The sequence below is a fragment of the Peromyscus leucopus genome, chromosome 7 (assembly GCF_004664715.2).
Source record: "Peromyscus leucopus breed LL Stock chromosome 7, UCI_PerLeu_2.1, whole genome shotgun sequence".
NCBI classification, from domain to species: Eukaryota; Metazoa; Chordata; class Mammalia; order Rodentia; family Cricetidae; genus Peromyscus; species Peromyscus leucopus.
This window is the reverse complement of record NC_051069.1, coordinates 66549523-66571717: the sequence shown is the minus strand read 5'-3', so window position 1 is coordinate 66571717 and position 22195 is coordinate 66549523. Positions and strand designations below refer to the sequence as shown.

The 22195-nt window shown below is 44.8% G+C and overlaps 1 protein-coding gene across 2 annotated transcripts in view; it reads left to right on the top strand.

Annotated features, from left to right (window-relative positions):
• Positions 1-22195, top strand: part of Lrrc1 (leucine rich repeat containing 1) — a 119856-nt gene that overhangs the window by 89578 nt on the left and 8083 nt on the right. For both annotated transcript variants that reach the window (XM_028859836.2, XM_037207795.1), the window contains 7 exons: positions 4316-4372; positions 4565-4628; positions 4983-5057; positions 7372-7516; positions 10035-10153; positions 11451-11534; positions 19493-19608. In XM_028859836.2, coding sequence (XP_028715669.1) covers positions 4316-4372; positions 4565-4628; positions 4983-5057; positions 7372-7516; positions 10035-10153; positions 11451-11534; positions 19493-19608 — 660 coding nt within the window. The remainder of the gene's footprint in view (positions 1-4315; positions 4373-4564; positions 4629-4982; positions 5058-7371; positions 7517-10034; positions 10154-11450; positions 11535-19492; positions 19609-22195) is intronic.

Here is a 22195-nt window from a genome sequence, read left to right as displayed (position 1 = left end):
CAGGCCACTCACATCTGTATGGCCCTCAGTGGTTGCACAGCATGGACATGAACATGGCTTCAGGCTGCAGCACAGACCGTGGACATCCACATGGCCCTTGGAGGTAATACAGGTCACGGACATAAACACAAACCCCAGCTGCAGTAGAACCACTGACCTAGGCATGGTCCTTGGCAGCAGCACAGACCCAGACATCATCTTGACCTTAGGTGGCAGTGCAGGCCATTCAGATCAATATAGCCTCCCGTGGAAGCAGAGCCCTCGGACATCAGCATGGCCTCAGGCAGTGGCCCAGAACAAGGACATCTGAATGACCTTCAGTGGTACCTTGGAACATGAACACGGCTCCCAGCTGTTGTAGGACCACAGATATCCATATGAACTTTGGGCTTCAACATGGCCTGGGGCAGTGGACTATGGATACCAAAGTGGCCTACAGGGAAGCATGGACCATAGAGGTCTTTCGAGGAGATCCAGTCCAGAAAATGATCCGTTTTCGTCTTGGACATACTGTTGTTGCTCAGAACCAGGGAGATGGTGTGGCTGGGCAGTGTGTGTGTGTGCGCGCGTGTGTGCATGTGTGCGTGCGTGCGTGCGTGCGTGCGTGCGTGCGTGCGTGTGTGTGTGTGTGTGTGTGTGTGTTGGGGGGTTGGGGTTGGCTGAGTCAGAACACAAGTCCAGGCTGCTGCACACCATCCTGTTGGCCCTACACCATGCTCGTCCGTCTACTGCAGGCTTCTCTCACATCTATCCCCCGCTGTCTCATTTCCAGTTCTACCTCTCTACCGCTCACTCACCACTCTTTATCATTTCCACCTCTGCATTGAATATTCGTTTGTCATTTGTCATACTGGTAGTGGGAACTGCGGTGTTTCTCTCTCTCTCTCTCTCTCTCTCTCTCTCTCTCTCTCACACACACACACACACACACACACACACACACACACAAACATTTATGCACAGATTTCTGGTTTATAAATACTGGACCATCGCTGAGGCTCGTCTCAGATACCCTGCTGTGGCCAGAGTCATGGTGATCCTGCAGCTCTGGTTCCGCAGTGCCGGCTCCTTCACACGCTCCAGCAGCTCGTAGATGGGGTAGATGTTGGGGTAGACCGACTCAGAGCTGAGTTGGTGAGCCACTGGCGGGGCCGGCCTGGCTTCTGCCACCACTGCTGGCAGCAGGCCCCTGTGGCTTTTTCAGGCATCTTTCTGAATTGTCCTCTCTCCCCCTTCTCACTTAATGACACCCATATCCCCCCTTCATCCCAGCTTCACAGCACCTGTGTCCTACTGACCTCCTTCCTAGAGCTTCTTCTCCCCCCTCACCCCATGGTCCCTTTCTACTTTTTACTCTAGGATACTCACATCCTAAGATTAGGAGCCAGGATCCACAAATAAGAAAGAACAGTGTTTGTCTTTCTGGGTCTGGGTTACCTCGCTCTGTATATTTTCTAGTTCCATCCATGTACCTGAAATTTTCAGTTTTCTTTACAACTTAATAGAATTCCATGTATCATATCCTTTTTTTTTTTTTTTTTTTGGTTTTTCGAGACAGGGTTTCTCTGTGTAGCTTTGCACCTTTTCCTGGTACTCACTTGGTAGCCCAGGCTGGCCTTAAACTCACAGAGATCCGCCTGCCTCTGCCTCCCGAGTGCTGGGATTAAAGGCGTGCGCCACCACCGCCCGGCGTATCATATCTTTAACAACACAAAGTGGTAAAAATTCAGGTGTTTCTTAGTTTGGTTAAGGAGGTGAGACTCCTGTGTGCATTGGAGACCGAGAAGTGGTTTTAATGTTTAGCTGGGAAACTTCCAGCAAGCGGTGAGCTCCCAAGATGCGTGATCAGTCCAGTGTAAGGGCAGTCCCTGGCTTGGGGCCAGGTTGAACTGTGGCTTTGCTTCTTCCTAATGCAGGATGCCTCAGTCTCCCTCTGTGTCCTCCTAATGTTGCCCACAAGATGGTCATGACTGACTTGGTGAGAAGAGGTGTGAAGAGGTGTAAGAGGAGCCCTGTACAGCTCCTTCCCTCTCCAGGCTCCCGTCTGTGTTTCAGGTGGAGGTGCTCAGACCAAAACTTCAGAAACATGGTACAACACAGATCTGAAATCTGTGCATAAAACGGCTTTTCAAGATGCATTTGATGGGGCTGGAGAGGTGGCCCAGTATATTGCTCTTGCAAAACACCTGAGTTTTATTCTCAGCGTTCACCATCAGGCAGTTCCAAATTGACCTGTAACTCCAGCGCTTAGGGGATCCGACACTATCTTCTGGTATCTGTGATGAGCAGCTTCTCACAAATGTGCATATACAGCCCCCTAAATACACACACAAATCATATAATTTTTAAAAATTAAACAATTTTACAAATCTTAAAATGCATTTGATGGTGCCTTCTAAGTGAAATTTTCTGAAGCAGTAGATGTCCTTAGTTTGTCAAAATAGATATGGAGGTAATGGAGAAGATGACAGATCCACCAGTGATTTTTTTTTTTTTTAATCTAAATGTGAATGTAGGCAGGGGTTACCACCTTTCTAATAAACCTGGTGGAGTGACGTGAACAGGTATCTCTGAAGTCAAATCTTTGCTTTTCCCTTTCTAAGTGTAACTGTTAGCGGTGTGTGTGTTAGTTCTATCTGGTCTGGATAGCTATCCCCCATGGCAGTACTTCCATGTGAGCACGTGATTGAAAGAAAGTAAAGCTAGAACTTTCATTGCTAGCCCATTCCATTGGGAAAACATTGGGGTTAAGTCCATGAGTGATTATTTAGAGCAAGGAGTTTGGTTTTCTTAAATCATGTTCATTTGACGGCTCTGTTGACTTTGGCCTTTGCTGGAAATGCTGTTCAGTTTTCAGATTCCTATTTTTATGTGTATGGGTTTATGTGTACACACAGTGCCGGAAGAGAACATTGACTCCTCTGGAACTGGAATTGCAGACTGTTGTGAACCATCATGTGGATGCTCAGAACTGAACCCAGGACCTCTGGAAGAGAAGCCAGTGCTCTTAAATGCTGAGCCATCTCTCCAATCCCTTATTCAGTTGATAATTGGACAAGATTCAGAATGTATACTGTCCTTAGCATAGTTAAAAATATTCCTGGCAAACACATGTTGAGAATCCGTGTGTACAGATACGGATCTGTATCGATAGATGGAAGGACTATTTACTCATATTTATGCTCTCTGGCTTTTTAGTCCACACGGTCCTAGTTTTGTTGTTTATTGTCGGAAAGGCAGAAAGTAAAGGATTAAGGCAGATTAGTGTTGATGCTCAGAAATAAAATCCCTCCAAATCTAGATGCTGCAAAAGCAATATTAGCAAAATTATTTGGGGTTGGCATGGAGACTAGGTACCTGTGAGGTGAAGGATAGTCGCTTTTTGGAATCTGTACCATGCAGTGCTGAATTAGCTCAGTATGTGGGGGCGTAGTTGATGACTCACTGTCTGAAAGTGGCCCAGATAATCATTGTTAGGGGAGAGCATCGGCCTGTGGCATAGTGTCCTGACAGACTCTCTTATATCTGAAAGACAGGAGAGTCTGCTCCAAAGAGCACCGTGCTAGGGTTTAGTAAGGATAAGAGCAACATCAGTATTATAATACTGCAGTATCACTGCAGTATTAAGTCAGCTGTATGGACAGAGCCTCTTATTATATTATCTCTGATGAATTAAAAGGGAGGCATTTTCCCTGGTGTTGGTGGCCATGGGGTAGAGCACTTGGCCTTTGTTGAGGCACCCTAGTGTAATTTTTTTTATTACATTTATTTGGGCTGGGACATGCCACCATAAAGGTAAGAAAACAATTTGCAGAAATTGGTTCTCTCTTTCCACCAGTGGATTCTGGGGGTAAAACTCCGGTTGTCAGGCTGAGCCTTCTTGTCCGACCAAGGTACCCTGCTTCAAAACAAGCATGATATTTCACTGATAGCAGGAAGAAGTCCTAGCCTCTTAAGATTAAAGGCACCGCCGTTCTTATAACAGCACATTTTTAACATTCTGAAGCTGAGAGGCACATAGTTGGCGTCTGTCTTAGTTCAGGGAGTGGTCGTCTTTAGTGGCTAGTGAGTTTACTTCCACGTCTCATGTATAAGATATTTGTGGGTCAAACACTATACTTTTATTAATGCCATTGTATTGAAACTTGGGAAGTGAAGGCTGTGTTGATTAATGGTGGCGGTAAATATTTTTATCCTGGGGAGTAACAACAGGAAAGGTTTTAATAAGAGCGGCGTGTGGGGGTGTGGACGGTGGAGAGAGAGTAGGACTCTCTAAGGCGCTTTCTTAACACTGCTCTCTTCTTTGAATTTCTAGTCTTTATAACCTGGCTTCACTGGAACTGAGAGAGAATCTTCTTACGTACCTTCCTGAGTGAGTCTCTGGGGAAAATCAGGGGGTTTTGTGCAGAGTGACTGGCGGTATAGTCCTCCCTGGGCGGTGGTGCTTCCTGCCACATCCACAGGAACCATGCTTTCTCTAGGAAACTAGTTCAAGGAAGGAAGTGCCCTGCTCTGTGTGCCTCAAGCCTTCTCTGAGCATCTTTGTTGTTGGTTGTTTCAACAGCTCTCTCACCCAACTGAGGAGGCTCGAAGAACTCGATTTAGGGAACAATGAAATCTATCATTTGGTAAGTGTGTATCTGAGAGAGTTGATGGTTTTTGTCCTCATAATCTCAAGTGATTTTGAGGAGTTCAGTAGGCATGTCTTTCTTCAGGTACAGCTAGGAAACACTGAGAATGTGCTTCTGTTCACAGCGGTGGAGAAATGCAGTTTGGGAAGGGTCGGGGCTAGTGGAGTGGTCCTGAGGGGAGGCGTTTGCATTCTAAGAAAGAGTTTGCACAGTTTTAGGGGTGGAGTCTTGATAGAAGAGAAGTGACAACCAACCCCGCTGTGGTACCCTGTTCCATTTGATGATTCTTTCTCCCATAATGGAAGATGGAGGTCCAGGGCCTTGTTACTATGATGTTACCTTTTGTTCCAGCCAGAATCAATTGGGGCGCTCCTACATCTGAAGGATCTCTGGTTGGATGGAAATCAACTCTCTGAATTACCTCAGGTAATTTAGTGTCTCCCGATATAAACAGCAACAGCAGTAAACTGTGTGTCTTTCCTGCTTCTGTGGGCCTTTCTAGAAGACCTCAAAGATAAAGGAACATTGTTTAAAAAGCACATTTGCAAATAGTCCCTGAGCTTTCACCCTTGTGCAGTGCCACGGGGAGATTGAAAACCCAGCCCACCGTCTCTAAAGATGCCGAAGTCTGTACTTCATCTTGTTCTCCCTGCCCAGTATCGTTGACTTCAAGCCCAGCAGACCTGTGAATTATAAAGACCATAGTTAAGACAGTAGAAGTCTCTGCCTCTTTTAGTGATGTGCCCAAGTGCTTTAGGATCATTTTTTAACTACATTTTCTCCCTGTGGTAGTTAACGTAAAGTAGTATTAAGAACTCCCCCCCCCCCGTGTCCTCCCCCTCCCCCCATAGCACTCACGGTTTGAGCTGGTGTGCCACGGTGTTTAGTCGTTTTCTCTACTGTTGTCAGAGGTGAGACCCATGTTCTAAATGAAAAGGGCCTTGAGCCATTTCCTCCTTCAGTGTGGAGTCTAGCAGGCAGGTCTAGTTTCAGGTGGGTCCACTGAGAAACTCCCCCCAAAAACTTTCTCCAGCACGACAGGCATTTCTTATTGTTACCTCCTTTATCTCTGTCACAGGGTTTGAATCTTGAGTGTTCACAGACTGTGCCTTTCATGGTGTGGGTGGATGATCCCGTTTTTAAAACAGTTTGCGTGCTGCCCACTTGACTGTGTGGCCCAGTCATGATGGGGACCACGAGCTGTGGGTGGGGAGTGACAGGGAGAAGCCAGGAAGTCTGACACTAGAAGGACACACTCAACTAAAATGTGGTTGTCACTGTGACGGCACTGAGGTTCTCATGATGTCATCTAGTGACTAATGGAACTGAGAAACTAGACTCCACTTCTGAGATGTGGGCTGCAGTCCAGAAAGAGAAACAGATAAGTCGCTTGCGGTAGCCTTTGACTAGTGCTTAGATTTCACTGGAACACGTGTGAAATTCTTGCCGGAGAACTCCTGGATGGGGGAGAGTGCTGTGGAATACCAGGAGTGTAATAAAATACTAGCCGTGTGACATTAAAAGGGGGAGAACACCTGGCTGTGCAGATGTGTATAAATGACTGTGTGGCCTGTGGCATTCTAACCCCAAAGGAATTGGCTCTCCCATGGATTACGCTGTAAGTGCTTATTTAAAAGTCTCCTTTGCCTCTAGCATCAAGTTGTGCTAAACCCAAAGCCTCCTGTAGACTCTGTGGCTGTGATTCATATAGTTTATCATTTTTATTGGAAAGGGGTCTAGAAATTTACTCAAGTTTTTACACCTAGATATGTGTTAAAATAACATACTTAGAACTGAGGTCTTCAATTATTTTATTTTTGTATTTTATGTGTGAGTGTTTCCCTGGCATGTATGTATGTCCACCACATTTCTGCAGTGCCTCCTAGAGGCTTGAGGAGGGAGTCGGAGACCCTGGGACTGGAGTTGCAGATGGTTGTATACTTGCGTGTGGGTGCTGGGATTGAACCCAGTTCTTTTGGCAGAGCAGCCCATGTTCTTAATCACCGAGCTCTCTAGCCCCAGAACTGAGGATTTATTTATTTATTTATTTATTTTTGTTTCTTTGAGACAGGGTCTCTCTGTGTAACAGTCCTGTCCATCCTGGAACTTGCTTTGTTTACCAGGCTGGCCTCAAACTCACAGAGATCTGCCTGTCTCTGCCTCCCAAAGAGACTGTTTATAAAAACAGTTTATATATATATATATATATATATATGAAACATATATTTTATGTATATGTACATATGTATATAAAATGTATTTTGATCATATCCACCCTCCACTCCCTCCTCCAACTCCCCATACTCTGCTTCATCTCTTCCCAACTTCATGTCCTCCTTTTCTTTTGGACCCAGTAAATCCAGTTAGTGCTGCCCATATGCACATGGGTATGGGCCACCTACCATGGGCCGTGCTCTTAAAGAAAAAGGAGTCTCCTTTCTCCAGCAGCCATCAGTTGCCAGTAGGTCCTCACTTGGAGGGGTCGATGAGACTTTGTGCTCGAGTTTTGAGCAGCTTGATCTTGTGCAGACAACCCCATGTGCTGTGAGACCATGAGTCCAACAGTCAGGTCATGTCCAGCGTTTGACAGCATTCACCTCCATCTTCCAACTCTTACATTCCTTCTGTTCCTGTGTCTGTGATGTAGACCTGGGTTTGGTTGTGAAAAGCCCTGATAGCAAATTCCTTCCTGCTGTGCCAGCTTCAAGCATGTGTTTCTCTTTCTGTGCCGTTCACGCAGGAAATAGGCAATCTGAAGAGCCTGCTCTGCTTAGATGTCTCTGAAAACAGGTTGGAAAGACTTCCTGATGAAATCAGTGGCCTGACTTCTTTAACAGACTTAGTCATTTCCCAGAACTTACTGGAAACAATTCCTGATGGCATTGGTAAGTATTGGAAAGTAGCAGACATGGAGTTCCACCTGCTTTCGTCTTGAGCATTTGGAACTCACTCTGATTCTTTGCTCATTGTTGTTCAGTGCTAGGAATGTGGCTCCTCATTGCTTGTTTTTTAGAAGGAAAGCAGGGGATAGCAAATATATCTGTCCATCCTGGATTGAAGAAACCTGTAATATTGTTACTTTCAAGCATTGATTCATGTCTATTTTATCCGAGCTCCATAATTATAGAAGTGACTAGTCACAGTTAGAGGATGTGTTTAAGGCAAAGGAGCAGTCACTAGGATGTTTTATATGAGAATCCTAAACAGTCCATGAGAGTGTAGCTTGGACATCACTGAGAACTTAGGTCTTTATTGGACTCTATCCTCTTGATGAGAGTGCATTGGGAAGGTGCTTTTAAAGGGGACAGTGAAGCCGGGCGGTGGTGGTGCACGCTTTTAATCCTAGCACTTGGGAGGCAGGGGCAGGCGGATCTTTGTGAGTTCGAGGCCAGCCTGGGCTACAGATCAAGTTCCAGGATAGGCTCCAAAGCTACACAGAGAAATCCTGTCTCAAAAAAAATCAAATAGATACATTGTGATAAATAAATAAATAAACAAACAAGAAAAGAGGACACTGATAGAGCTGGTTATTTTCTAATATGCTGGGAGAGATCTTTTAACCATCCCTTGCTATTTATTTCCTTTCTCCCTCCCTCCCTCTCTCCCTCCCTCCCTCCCTCCCCCCTCCCCTCTCATCCCTTCCCATCCCATCCCATCCCATCCCATCCCAGACAGAGTCTCACTATGTAGCCCTGGCTGTCCTGGGACTTGCTGTGTAGAGCAGGCTGGCCATAAACTTACAGAGCTCTGCCTGCCTTTGCTTCCTAAGTGCTGGGATTTCAGGCGTGCACCACCACACGGCACTCACTCCATTTCCTTTCTTTAAAGGAACTTAGACCAGTGTGAGAAATTAGTCCAGAATGTGATGGAACAAGTGTTGTTACTTAAGCTGTGAAAAAATGTTTCTTATTCATACTGCTTTCTTGTCTTATTATTCAAGGGCCCGAACTTGTTTTTCTTTAAGTAGAGATTTTCATAATGTTTTCCTCGTATGCATTTCTAATCCTGTAAGAAAGAGAAATATCTGTTAATGTGCTTTTTTTGGTTGTTCATTTGTTTGAATTTCTCGGGTAGAAAGCCTTATAACCTAGAAATTTTGAAAACAGAACCAGATCAGTGGTTTTGTTTGTTTTGCACAACTGTTTAAAATGTTAATTTTTAGATATGTGCTGATAATTAAAACATGCACACACAGAGAGACAGAGAGAGAGTGTAATCTCGGGGATTGATGGCCCCATCATAGTAGTGCTGCCCAGCGCCTGTCAGGAACTGTGCGTAACCACAGATTGTCATAAGATTATGGAGAAGAGTGTGGCCAAGGACCTCTTCCTTTCTGCTATTCGCTCAGGATGAAAATGACAACGGATGATGGTCAGCACCAGTTGAAAAGCAGATGAGGATTCGTCTGACTTTCTAGAAAGGTTTATTTAGAACCATCTGGGGCATCAGGTGCTGTAGAAACTGGATGTTTTGATGCTTGGGATAGGAGGAGTCAGCAGATGGGAGCTGACCTGCTGTGGGCGTTGAAGGACTGTCCATAGCAACGCCCTCTGCTGTAGGCTCAGTGTATCTTGAGGTTCAGAGGGCAAAAGGAGAGTTTCCTTCGAAGAGCTTTGAAAAACAAAGGTAATGACTACAAATTACCTTGCGCTTCTTCGTGAAGAAACAAGTGCCCGGTCACTTGAACTATTCAAGCTATCAAACTCCCAGCTGGGAAGAGGGTTCAGGAGCTGCTTCAAGCTGCACTGTGCCCTGTGGATAGCGCCCACATATCTCCTGATAGCAAGGGCCTGTGGGGATCCACCAGGGACTTAGTTCGTTATTGATTCTGCTCCACAGTGAGCTAAGGAATGGCTTGCCCTTCCTTGCCCCATGGCTCTGCCCAAGGCCAGAGAGTTCTCCCTTCACTTCTCCTTCCCCAGCTTCATGTCTCTCTTTGTGTAGAGGTGATCCTCTCCTTTAATGGGGAAGGTGTCCTTGCCAGGATCTCAGTAGATAATGAAGAGTGCCTGCACCCTTTGTTGGTTTGTTTGGGGACTTGGAGGTGGCCCTTCACTCATTCCTCAGACACCATTCTCTCCCATCCACCAAACAGCTCCTGCTCTTACAGATGCATCAGTAGCTAACCGTTGGTCCTTCATGGAATTTTCTGGCTTTTTTTAGTTAGGCCTTTCAAACGATTTGTTTCTAATTACTGACTTTCTGATGTGCCGAACAAATTACTCTTAACACTCAACCCTGGGTGATCTAAATGAGAGTGTTACAGTTTCAGTTTGAAAAGCTGGTTGAAGAAAAAATAAGTAATTGTTTAAAACAAAAAAGAGCAACAGATAGGAAAAAAAAAAAACAAGTGGTAGTTAGGCAAAGAATCACGACTAATGAGTTTAAATGACACTTTTGTAGGAAAACTAAAGAAACTGTCAATCTTGAAGCTGGATCAGAACAGACTCACACAGTTGCCTGAAGCAGTTGGGGATTGTGAAAATCTCACGGAATTAGTTCTTACCGAAAACTGTCTCCTGGTGAGTGCCTTGTGTGGCTGGGATGAGTTCAGTTCTTTGCACCTGCCACAGTGAGGTGTGGCCTGAAGACAAGTGCATAAGCCAAGTGGGTGTGGGCTCCATCCTCAGAGCGTGGGCACTGAACTCACACCTCACAGAGATCCCTGGTGAAGCCTGCCTGTAAACTGGATGTGTCCGGGGGCTGTGTTAGTGCACCCAGAAGAAATGAGAAAGCCCTGGGGGATGGATGCTTAGACTGCTCTGTGTTCTGAGCTGGAGAATGGTGTTGAAAAACTTTGACCGCTGCCGTCTCTACCCTAAAAACCAGGACTGAGGGCAGCTGCCCAGACTCACAGTTTGACCAAGCTTCCTCTCCCTAACAGGGCCAAAGACTGCATGCACCATCTCCTGAGGGTGGGTCAGCAGGGTGGCAGCCAGTGTCTGCTGTCTGTCCCCTTCCCATCTCCCTTTGCTTCATCTGTCAGGCCCCGCTCATCTCCTTTTCCTCTACTATAATTGTCCTGCACGTGCCCTTTTAAGAGGCAAGTACTTTGCTCTCTTTTCTCTGTCTTTCTATCCTGAGTTCCCTTCTTGTCTTTCCTCTTGCTTCCCCTTTCTCATGTGTTGTTAAGTGAAGTGGTGTCATTTAGAGCCTAAATGAGTCAGAGCCTACGAAGAGTGAAAACTTAGCCGTGGTGGCTCCTCTCAGCATCCTTCCTTAAGTAGCCATCCTCTGGCAGGCGTGGCTGAAGTTCCCAGATCTTCCTGTCTTAGTAGCGGCCTTAGGCTTACAGATAGAAACCACAATAGTTACAACTATAGTCGCTCTCAGATTCTGCTGTGATGTTCCAGAGCCCCTGGGGGCCCGCCTGCTTCTGTAGGGCTCTGCTGAGCATGCCAGGCCCGCTTACCCTTCTCGGCACCCACCCAGGTCTTTCTGTGCCCCTGGCCCCCCAGCACCCTTACAATGTTCTAGCTTCCACGTGTCAAAGCCACCATCCACCTGTGGTGGTCTGGTATGCTGGAAGGGCACGTAGAAACCTTGAGGGTGTAAATACACACTTTGTTGAGTGGAAGAACAGTACATTCCCCTGTCTCCACCTTAGATTTAATTTATTTCAAACATACTGTCATATCAACAGAAATTTAGAATACTTAATTACATTTCCCTAAGTGACCATTACCGACATCTCATATTCAGGAAGAAGTATTTTCTTTTGTTGATACTCTTAAAGTCCTTGTAAATAATTGCTTTTTCTGTTGAACTGTGTCAAAAAAAAAATGTGATAAGCTAATAACAAACGTATTACTTTAACAGACTTTACCTAAGAGCATTGGAAAACTTAAGAAGTTGAACAACTTGAATGCAGACAGAAATAAACTGGTGTCTTTACCAAAAGAGGTACGTGCCCCTAAAGAAATAATATGGTAATAATGGTGACAGGTAAGGGATCAAAAGTGTCCATGAGTGGGTTTTTTTGTGTGTGTGTGTGTTTAAAGGACATGTGGTGCATTTAGAGAGTGTGAGTGTGAGCCTGCTGGAGGACTGCATCCAAGAATATGTGTCATTTGCATTAGAGAGAGTTGAGAGACATACATTGATGGGATTTTAGGTCGAGGGAAGGGAGTGGTGTTTTGATCCAGAGAGAAGGATTGTTGACAGAAGTGGGTGATTTGGGAGCTTGCCAGAGAACGAGGGTGATTTGGGGTTTAACTGTTGCATTTAACCGCAAACCATTATTGTGCCTATAAAAGTGGACCATCATGCAGCCCTGTTCCTTGGCAGAGATGTAGGTCAGGCCACGCTAACGTCTAGGATGAGAATGCTTTCTAAAGGCACAGCTTCGGAGGAAGGCCAGCAGGAAGCGGCCTTCTCCACCACTACCCCCTTCTCTTCCTCCTCTCCCACCATCTTCTCCTACCAGTGAAAAGAGACAACCACTTCCCATTGTGCTGGGTTCTTCCGAGGCTCCTGACGTCCATCAGAGTGGGTGGACATGCTGGCTGAAGAGAATGGAGCCACGGAGGTGTCTAGTGTCCTTTTTGAAAAGTTTACTGCGTGCTGAGAACTGGGAGGGCTGTACCAGAAAGAATAAGACTGAGCTTGCCTTTCCGCTGTTGTTTTTAGTGTTCGTCACATCACCAAAAGCTGAGTTTCGGGTCCTTTCCTTTCACCTTTATCGAAAAGCTGTTGGTGAGACTTCCTGTTTGCTGGGTCCTCATAGAAAAAGCTTCTTTCCTCCACATGATCGTCGGCCAACTTAGTTTTGTTTATATTTCTCTTCTCTGACCTTTTTACCATCTGTCTCGGAATAGTTTCAAAGTTGGCGTCTAACCCGCCAGACTTCAGGGCCGCCTCTTTTCTTTCCTAGGGCCACTTGACATGGTCGTGTGGGCTTCCCCTTTCCCTTTCTCAGCTTGGGTCTCTGCTCCCAGTGCCCAGTCTCTTTCTGGGTAAGTTAGAGAACCTCCCTGAGTGGACGCAAGAGGATACAGACTGAAAACTCGACACATTGCTAATCAGGCATACCCTTAACGTGGGCTGTCACATCTAAGTAAAACCGCCATCAACAGAAGGACTCAGATCTACACCGCAGTCACATTGGGACACAACTAAGATGCTGCTAATCAAAACATTTTGCCGATGAACTGTAAGCAGTCAGCCAAAACACAGCTGGTAGTGTGAGCACTAGTTTTTCCCCTTGTGGGTGGGGAATGGATGGGATGCAGAATCAGCACAAGGAGCTCGCTCTCTCTCTCTCTCTCTCTCTCTCTCTCTCTCTCTCTCTCTCTCTCTCTCTCTCTCTCTCTCTCTCTCCCTCTCTCCCTCTCTCCCTCTCCCCCGCATGGTGTGTGGTGCTTCTGTGCAGCTCCACTCACTCAGGCTTTGGAAGTCGTGATGCTTTCCTCAGTTCACAGATACAAAAATTGAGGACAGTCGGCTTTAGCCCCAAAGATGATGCTCCCAGTCACTATGACGGGACTGTAAAGACAGGGCAACACAAGAGATTCAGATTCAGCATGGCCCTTTCATCTGTGTGTCCTGGAGGTTGTACAAAACCTTGATTCAGTAAAGAAAGTGACCTTTAGTCTGGGCAGTCTAGAACATCAGTACAGCTTAGGGGTATTTTTGAGGCAAATGCTAAGGAGAGCACTTTAAAGTTTAATAACAACATTCTCCCATTGTATCTGAGTGGCTCATGAATTCTTTTTTCCAGGGAGATATTTTAGGGGAGAATCGTATAAATGTATTATTATAAACTGCTACTGTCATTTTAGCAATGAGTTGTCTGGTTAAAAAAAAAACGAGTCTTCAGCAGTGTTTCCGATTGGAGAGTGACATCTCTGCTTACGTCCACTGCAAAAGTATTTTTAGCTTTAAAGCATTTGTGCTATTACATTTTATCTATTTTCTGGGAAATTGTGATTGATTTCCTGGCATGTAGAGTTTTATAAGTGAATAAAACAGATACTTTTTTCTTCAGCCTCTAGATAGAGCAGAAACATTTCAATTTTTAGGAGTGAGATCTTTCTAGACTATCTTGTGCCTTAAACACACACACCCAGATCCCAGGATAAGGAAGTCACTGAGTGTATGCCTCTGGCTCTGCCATGGATCACAGTTTGGTACCCAGCAGAAATCATCTTGACTGTTTGTCTCAGTGTGGCTGACCAACTAAACACAGAGTGTGTCCCAGCCACATGTCAAGTCACCGGTGTGTACAGTTAGTGTAGTCTGCCCTGTGATTGTCTATGTGTGTGAGCACCAGCTCTGCCTCCATGCCTGATTTCGTGGAGTCTTCCCTTTGGAAAACGTATTACCTTTTTTCCTTGATCAATTAAGTTGCATACATGGCATATCTACGCTAAGACAAAAACGAGTCAATTTTTGTGTCCCAAACCCATAGTTGTATAATTGCTGTTGGTTTGCTGTGTCCATAGTTTTCCCCATATCGTCTCTCATCATCTTATTTGATGGTATTTGATAGCGTCAGTCTTACAGCCCAGTTCCGTACTCCCAACCGCATGTATTCCCATCTAGTTTCCCAAATGACTGAGGGGAAGATGTTTGTACTGTTGGGTCCCAGTAAAGGATCCTGTTTGTGTTTCGTGGTGTCCTCTGTAGTAAACATTTGGAAATGAATGAATGTCTCTTGTTTTCTTACTTGTTAGCTGCTTGGAGTTTTAGAAAAGTCAGGTAAACTTGTCACCTTGTAAGTATCGTTCTGGCTGCAGTTACGTCTCCAGCTCCCGTCTTGCTTCATAAGTGCATGAAGATTCAGACTGTCTGACTGCTGTGTGCTCATCCTTGTAAACCATGGGCATTTTCTCTCTGAATAAATGTAATAACTGCATGGCCTGGACTCTTGTGTCGTTATGTGTTCCTCACATTTTTTCAGATTATTATTTCACAAAAGAATGCTTTTCTGTGACTTAGATTCTAAGTTACTCAGAAATTCTGAAAGGCATCTTTTGCCACCCCACCTGCCTTCACGACATTGTGCTCTGTCAGCATGATTCCAGCTTGTGGTGGAAAGGCTCACCCTGGCTCATTTGCAACACATGGCATGCTTCCGAGCTCCCAGCCACGCACTCGTGTGTTTTGTTTCTCACTCCGTTGCTTAAGTTTATTTTCTTCTGGGAAAGGGGAAGCATTAAGGGGATGAAAATGCAGGAGTGTGATTTGTAGGTGGGCAGGGAGCCAGCGTGTGATTGTGGGTCTGAGGAATGAGGATAGTGCCTTCAGGATTCCCCAGCCAAATGCTACCTTGGAACACCTTCTGGCTAAAAGAAATTGAGCATATGGCCAAGTTTAGACTACAGAGGGGATTTTTTTGCTCGTTATTTTTGTCTGTATTGGATCAAACTGAGAAAGATACCCAACTATGTCACACCTGTTTGGTCAAATGGGCTATGGTAGAGTTTGTAGGCCACTCATACACATATATTTATTAAGGTAGTGTGTAAATATTAATTCCCTGTAAATATTCTGATGTTAGAGTATTTATTTCACAGACAACTTTTTGCCTTATACTTTAAATTTGTTTGGGTCTAAGTTGCCCTTGCATTTTAAAATTAGTGATAATAAATATAGTATAAAACCTATACATATTAGAATAAAATGCAATTGACCATGAGATCTGAAGACTGAGAATGCATTCCTAAATTTGAAACAGGAAATAAATCATAAAAGAAATGGTTAACAGGGTTCGAGAGATGACCCAGTCAGAAAATGCCTGCCACACAGGCATGAGGCCCGAGTTCAGTCCCCGGAGGCCCTCGTTAAGAAAAGCGGAGCACATAACCCCAGCACTGCATAAACGGGTCCCTGGGCCTTCCTGGCCTGCTAGCTTAGCCTAATGAGGGAGTTCCAGGCCAGCGAGAAACCTCTGTCTATAAAATGGGAGAATGGGACTTGAGAAAAGATAAGATTGCCAACCCAGCCTTCAAATGCACACTAAGAGTCACATGCAGGCAGGTGCACACACAGTTGGTGATTGTGATGGTTTTGCCTACCTGGAAGATTCCTTGTCTGAAAGAGGATTAAAAACAGTTTATGGGTAGGAAGACATTTAATCTCAAATGAAGAAATCTTAACTGTTACCAGAAAGTCCTTCATGTCACTGAGCAAAAGATGTGTCTATCACGGAAAAGTAAGCAAAACCAAAAACAAGTGATACCCAGAAAGGGAGAGTATGGGGGAAATTCATCTCATCGGTTTTCACAGAAGTGTGAAGACATTTTAATATATCAGAATTGTAAGTGAAATGCCAAATGCTGACAGATATTGCAGGGAAAGTACATATGATTGTGTAAGTATAAATTGCTGGGGCTCTCATGGGAGAGACGATTGATATTATTAGAGACTTACAAACATACCTTTTGCTCTTCCATTTCTAGAAATTTATTCTAGGGAAATAGTCCATTCATATTAAGACACACACAAGACTTGTTTCTCAGATTTTAGACAGGAGCATCAAACATGCCCCAGGTGCCATCCCAAGACCTGAAGCAGCTCCTGTGGACCAGAAACTGTCCTGAGTGTATACAGAGGTGGCTGTCATGGAGCATTTCCCTGTGTCAAGTTCTTGTCTGATTTTTACAGTACATTTGTGAGGGGTAGACAAGTCAGTATTACCGTCTACCAGATGAGACCAGTGCAGAGAGAGGCAAAGAGGCACTGGGAACTAACGGGCACCATCAACCATGGCTGTTGTGAAATAATCTCTTATAAATCTGGAGGGGGAAGGATTTTGTGGCCAGTAAAATCCTTGAGAAATATAATGGCAGTAGAACATATTCTTGATGATATGTATGCTGAAGATCATGTAGTGTCATGTTGTATGTGTGGTCCAATAATTTGTGGAATCTCCAAACCACGTAATTTTAAAAATGTTCGTGAAGTGGGGAACTTTTTTTTTTTTTTGGTTTTTGATTTTTCGAGACAGGGTTTCTCTGTGTAGCTTTGGAGCCTCTCCTGGAACTCACTCTGCAGCCCAGGCTGGCCTCGAACTCACAGAGATCCACCTGGCTCTGCCTCCTGAGTGCTGGGATTAAAAGCATGCGCCACCACCGCCCGGCTAAAGTGGGGAAACATTTATAAAATATAGCACAGGCTCTGGAAAGGATTCTAAAATCATGTATATTATTTTTGTTCACTATTTTTGTATTTCAAGCCAGATTTTGTTTTCTTGTAAGTTTTCCTTTTTGCCTGTGCGATGTGGTTTTTGTTCACGCTACCAATATTGAAAGACCCGTACCAAGAGATAGCAGCCCCTTACACGCAGGCAGCCGTTTGCAAGCAGCATGGGTGCCTGACCTCGGCTGCTTCTCTGAATCGTCAGTCTGATTATGGTCTCCAGGTTGCTCCATTAGAATTCCCCTTTAGGGGCCTGGGAGATGGCTCAGAGGTTAAGAGCACTGGCTGCTCTTCCAGAGGTCCTGAGTTCAATTCCCAGCAACCACGTGATGGCTCACAGCCATCTGTAATGAGATCTGGTGCCCTCTCCTGACCTGTAGGCACACATGCAGACAGAACACTGTATACATAAAAAATAAATAAATCTTTTTTTAAAAAAAAAAGAATTCCCCTTTAGAGCAGTGGTTCTCAACCCATGGGCCATGACCCCATGGGGTTGTCAAATGATCCTTTCACAGGGGTTGCCTAAGATGATCAAAATTATGATCCATAACAGTGACAACATTACAGTTATGAAGTAGCAAGGAAAATAATTTTATGGTCGTGGGGGGCACTACAACATGAGGAACTGTATTAAAGGGTCGCAGTAGTAATAAGGTTGAGAACCACTGCTTTAAAGGTTTCCATGGTGATCTCCAGGCCCTTCCTAGGCTAACTCAATGGCAGTTAAATATAGGATCATTCTGAATTAACATAGACACAAAAGAGCTAAACTTGGGTTTCCTGCTACATTCTGTAGTTTTTAGAGACTCCAAATCCAAACCCTTGTATTCTTGGAAGGTGTTATTAGTGGTTTAAGGGAGGTTTAAAATACCAGCTTCCTACATAACTGGTAATAGGGTATTTAAACAGTGACTCTGCTTCCCAGAATTTCTAAGTGATAATAGACATTTGATCCTGATGACCGCCAGGGAACCTTCAAATTCTGCCCATGAAACCAAAAGAGTGATCAAAATACACACAAATGATTCGGGGACCATGATAGTGAGCTCACGTCAGTCCTTCACTGATTTTCATGTAAAGGGTATTGGACATGCAGTCAGGTAGTTCTCAAGATGTCCAGGGGAACATACTTGAGCTCTTTGGTGGTGCATAGGCGATGGATGGAGGGTAGATGTGAGATGAGAGAGGTGGTGCTCTTATCCGGTGCTCTAACTGTGTGTACATGTGTACAAAGCGGCAATCTCGTCGAGTGCCCGTGAGGATTCCCAGAGACATTTTGTCCCGTTAGAGTGTTAGTCCATAATTAGGAAAGCAATGTAGATGGCAGTTTATCATAATGACCAGAGGTTCTGGGAAAACTATTTAAGGGCTGAGGGACAGCCAGTCAGTTTGGATTACTGGTAAGATTTTCCAAAACAGAAAGAAGAAAGGTGTTTCTATAGGAAGTAATGATGTAAAAATAGAGGGAACAAACTGGTTTTACTGGGATGGGAAACTTGAATTCTGAGACCTGAAAGGGACAGCCCCTATGCATTGGGGCTGTGTGACAAGAGACAGATCTGTGTGTTTTATAATATTACTATGTTTACATCTGTTATGGTTGAACTCTGCAGTTAAATATAGTAATTGGAAACCCTGATACTCTTAGAAGAAGAAATAAAAGGAAAATGCGTGAGGTTAACTATGTAGCAATTTTGTAAAGATGTACTGTGCTCTTTTAGGGTGTTATATACATGTATTAAGTACACACCAAAGTAAAACAGGGCAGGGGATCTATTCAGACAGCCTTGAGGAGGCCAGACTCTCCCTCTGGTGAGAGGCCCTGGGGGACTACTTTCTCATGTGTCCGAGGGACATCAATGGGTCCCTTCATGAGCTTTCTCTACTCAGGATGGCAAAGGCCAGAAGAATGCAGTGCTTTATGGAGTCTGGAGAAGGTTGTGTCTGAGATCCCTTTGGTTCAGCTTTTCCAACTCACAAATCCATGGCCGATTTGTCCAGGAAAGTCTTAAATTAGTATGTCTTAAAGACCACACATAGGAAGTTCAGCCACCTTGGAATAGACTTGAATGTGGATGCAGCTCTTGGTGTAATGAAGTTGTTGACAGCAAACCGTGGCTGAGACAAATTACTCATTTACCAGTGTCACTTCTCACTGAGATGTCACTGGTTTTACATTCCTCAAGGGAAAGTGATTTTGCCAAATTAATTTATGAGTGACCAAAAGCTATCAAAATATATTTAGTGACAATGAATGTATAATCTATCAGGTTCCTCCCTTCCTTTCTTAACCCTGGAATATTGAAACCATAGGAGTTACAGGGCAGGCAGGCCTTGAGCTGTGTGTATTGGTGTCAGCATTACCTCTGGCCTAGTATTTTGAAGTAGAATTGTTTAATTCCCTTGTGGCTAATTAATACATCCTGGATTTGTGTGGTTTAGTTAACATTTAACCAGTGAAGTGCATTAGGTATCAGCAATGAAAAGTGATAGTTTTCCGAATGAGAGTTGGAACTGTATTAAGTATTTTCTTTACTCAACTTAGAACATGTTTAACGTTTTGTATAACTGACAGTAACCATACATGCTCACCAGTGAAATTTAAAATCATATGGTATATTTTATGCATCTTTTTCATGCTGTTGGTAAAATATCCTACCCCACCCCTCCTCAAAAATGGAGAAAAGAACAGATGATTTTTTTCTCTTCCACTATAGATTGGCGGATGCTGCAACCTCACCGTGTTCTGTGTCCGGGACAACAGACTGACTCGAATACCTTCGGAGGTGTCGCAGGCCATGGAACTCCATGTCCTAGATGTGGCAGGGAACAGGTAAGGAAGGCTTTTGCTGGAGAGAGACAAATTTATATGTAGCCCCGTCTTTGCTGTGTATCTCTGCCGTTGTGGCCTGGCCACCTCTCACAGAGCATTAGACTGCCTAACTGGACAGCCAGAGCGGTTAGAGAATTCTTGATGGGGACCAGACTGCTAGAGCCAGGTGGAGCGTTGACAGCGTACCTGAACTTAGGCTACTTCAGAGCAGAGTGCTTCCTCAATGACAGAGCATCCACGAGACCAGACAGTGGACTGGACGCTTTGCCTTAGCGTCTGTAGCTGCTTTCGTAAGTCACAGCGGGCCTTAAGAGATTCTCTGTCTGCAAAGTGAGCTTGAAACTGTTTGAATTTTTTTTTTTTTTTCCCGAGGCAGGGCAGAGTTTCCGGATGTTGTCGAAGCTAGGCTTAGGCCATCCTCTTGCCCCAGTCTCCCACGAAGCCTGGACCAGAGTCACATCGTACCAAACCTGGCTGAATTTTAAACATGGGTCTTGCTGTTCCATGCTAGTCATTTTCAACCTCCTGAATTCGTCAATAAAGTTGTGTTGTGTGGGAGTGTGCTTATGGGGAGAGGCTCCGTAATGTCAGAGTATCCAAATGATTCAGAATCCAAACGACAGGCCAAAGCAGGTGGCGTCCCTGTGAGGAATAGCAGTGCTCTTCCTCTCATTCCCAGCTCTGCGCTGGGCCCAGGTTTTGTGGTTTAGAACGCAGCCCCCTTTCAAGCCTTCTGAGTTAGTTTCAGCACCCCAGATGCCATCCGCGCCTTCGCCCTGGGTGTGCGCACGGGCTAGCCTTTCCACCTGGGGCCCCCTTCTCTGACTCTGCCTTTGTTCTTCGTCACCCACTTTATGTTCTCTTGGGGTTCCCCCTTTGGATCCTGGTAAAGAAGAGTTTCCCCTGTAGTGATGCCTGTTGGCACGTAGGCGTGTGTGACCCTGCTGAACCGGATGGCGTCTCAAGGGACAGGGCCCTGCTTCTGTGTCAGCGTATCGCCTCCCCCATCCCAGCCTCCAGCACATGTTGGATGCCTGGTACATTCTTGGCTGCAGGAAAATGTTAGGAGCTTTGCAGAAGGCGCAGCATGGTGTTGCAGGAAGGGTTATGATCTTCATTGCTAACAGGAATTTTAAGATTGCTTTTGAATGTGAGAGGGATAGATAAGCAGTAATGTATTAAACTGGGGAGAGCTGATTTTACTTGGTAAAGGCCTGCAGGGCAGAGAGTGTTGTGGGACTGGTTCCCACGTACTGATTAGCTGGTCACTTAGGTCAGGCGCAAGCCCACACTCCTCATCCTTTGTCATGGCCCCTAGACAGCTGGGCTAAAGAAGCTGTAACTGGAGGTGAGCTGTGGCCTCGGAATGCTCACCTTTTTAAAGGTTAATCCCCTCGGGAAATCTTGATAGATTCTTAAGGCCATTAAGAAGGGACTGGGAACTCAGGATTGATTTGGACTGAATGTCAATTTCTGCTAGCTGCTCACTGGAGCCTTTGTAGCCTGGGAAGTATGGTTCTTTCCAGCTTCTTTTCTGCAGCCCAGGAACCTCAGGAACCCTGGACATTTCCCTGGTCCCAGCCACACTGGGAAGTATGAATTTCCATTCCTAATTCTTGAGCAGAAAGATGGTTCTGGCTTCTTAAACTGTTTCCTGTGAGTAGGGGCATCGTTCTCCAGTTCTCAGAAGAAAGGGAAGTTACATTTTTATTATGCTTGGGTTGGGGTGGAGACATTCAGTTAAGAAGTTGAGGTACATAGTCCTCATCTGAGTCAGCTCACTGTGCCATTTTGTTCATCCATATATAAATTCATAACTAAATTCTCAGCCTTTAAAAATGTTTAATCACTACTTGTTTTAAAATTTCAGAATTGAAACTAGTAATAATGTAATAGTATCACCGTGTCAGTGTTGAAACTTGCAGAATGCCATCCATGGGAGACGATCTAGGATGCAGCCTGTGGCTCTGCTCTCCGGGATATAAACGTGGCCTGCCGGCGAGGCTGGCTGCTACTGTGCAGGAACTTGCTTTCGTAGACCTGAGAGGATGTATTACTGCAAGGGAGAGTCTAGAGTACCATGTGGGAACTGGGAAGCCCTCTGTGGCAGTGACGAGTAGTGACCTGCATCATCAGCTGCTCTGGGACACAGGACAGAATTTCTTAACTCTTCATAAACTCTCTGCCTAGAAATACTCACCAGGAACACACAATAGGGTGCTTGGGGCCCTTGCTTCAGTATAAATAGTATCAAACACTAGAAACAGTATCTGTTAGTGGGGAGGTTAGACTTTTGAGTTTTGTGGGTTTTTTTTTTTTTTTTGTGTGTGTGTGTGTATATATATATATATATATATATATACACATACATACATGTCCTAATAAAACAATTTAAACATTTTTAAACTGGAATATTAAGTCATCAAAAATTAGATTTTTTTTTTTTTTTGGTTTGCATTCAAGTGAAGACTCACGATGCTGAGTGAAAAAGCAAGTATTGGTTGATGTTGCACTCAATTCTGTTGTTTTTTTAAACAAAGCCGTATCTGATTACACCAAGCTATCAGCAGTCACGCCCACGCCAGTA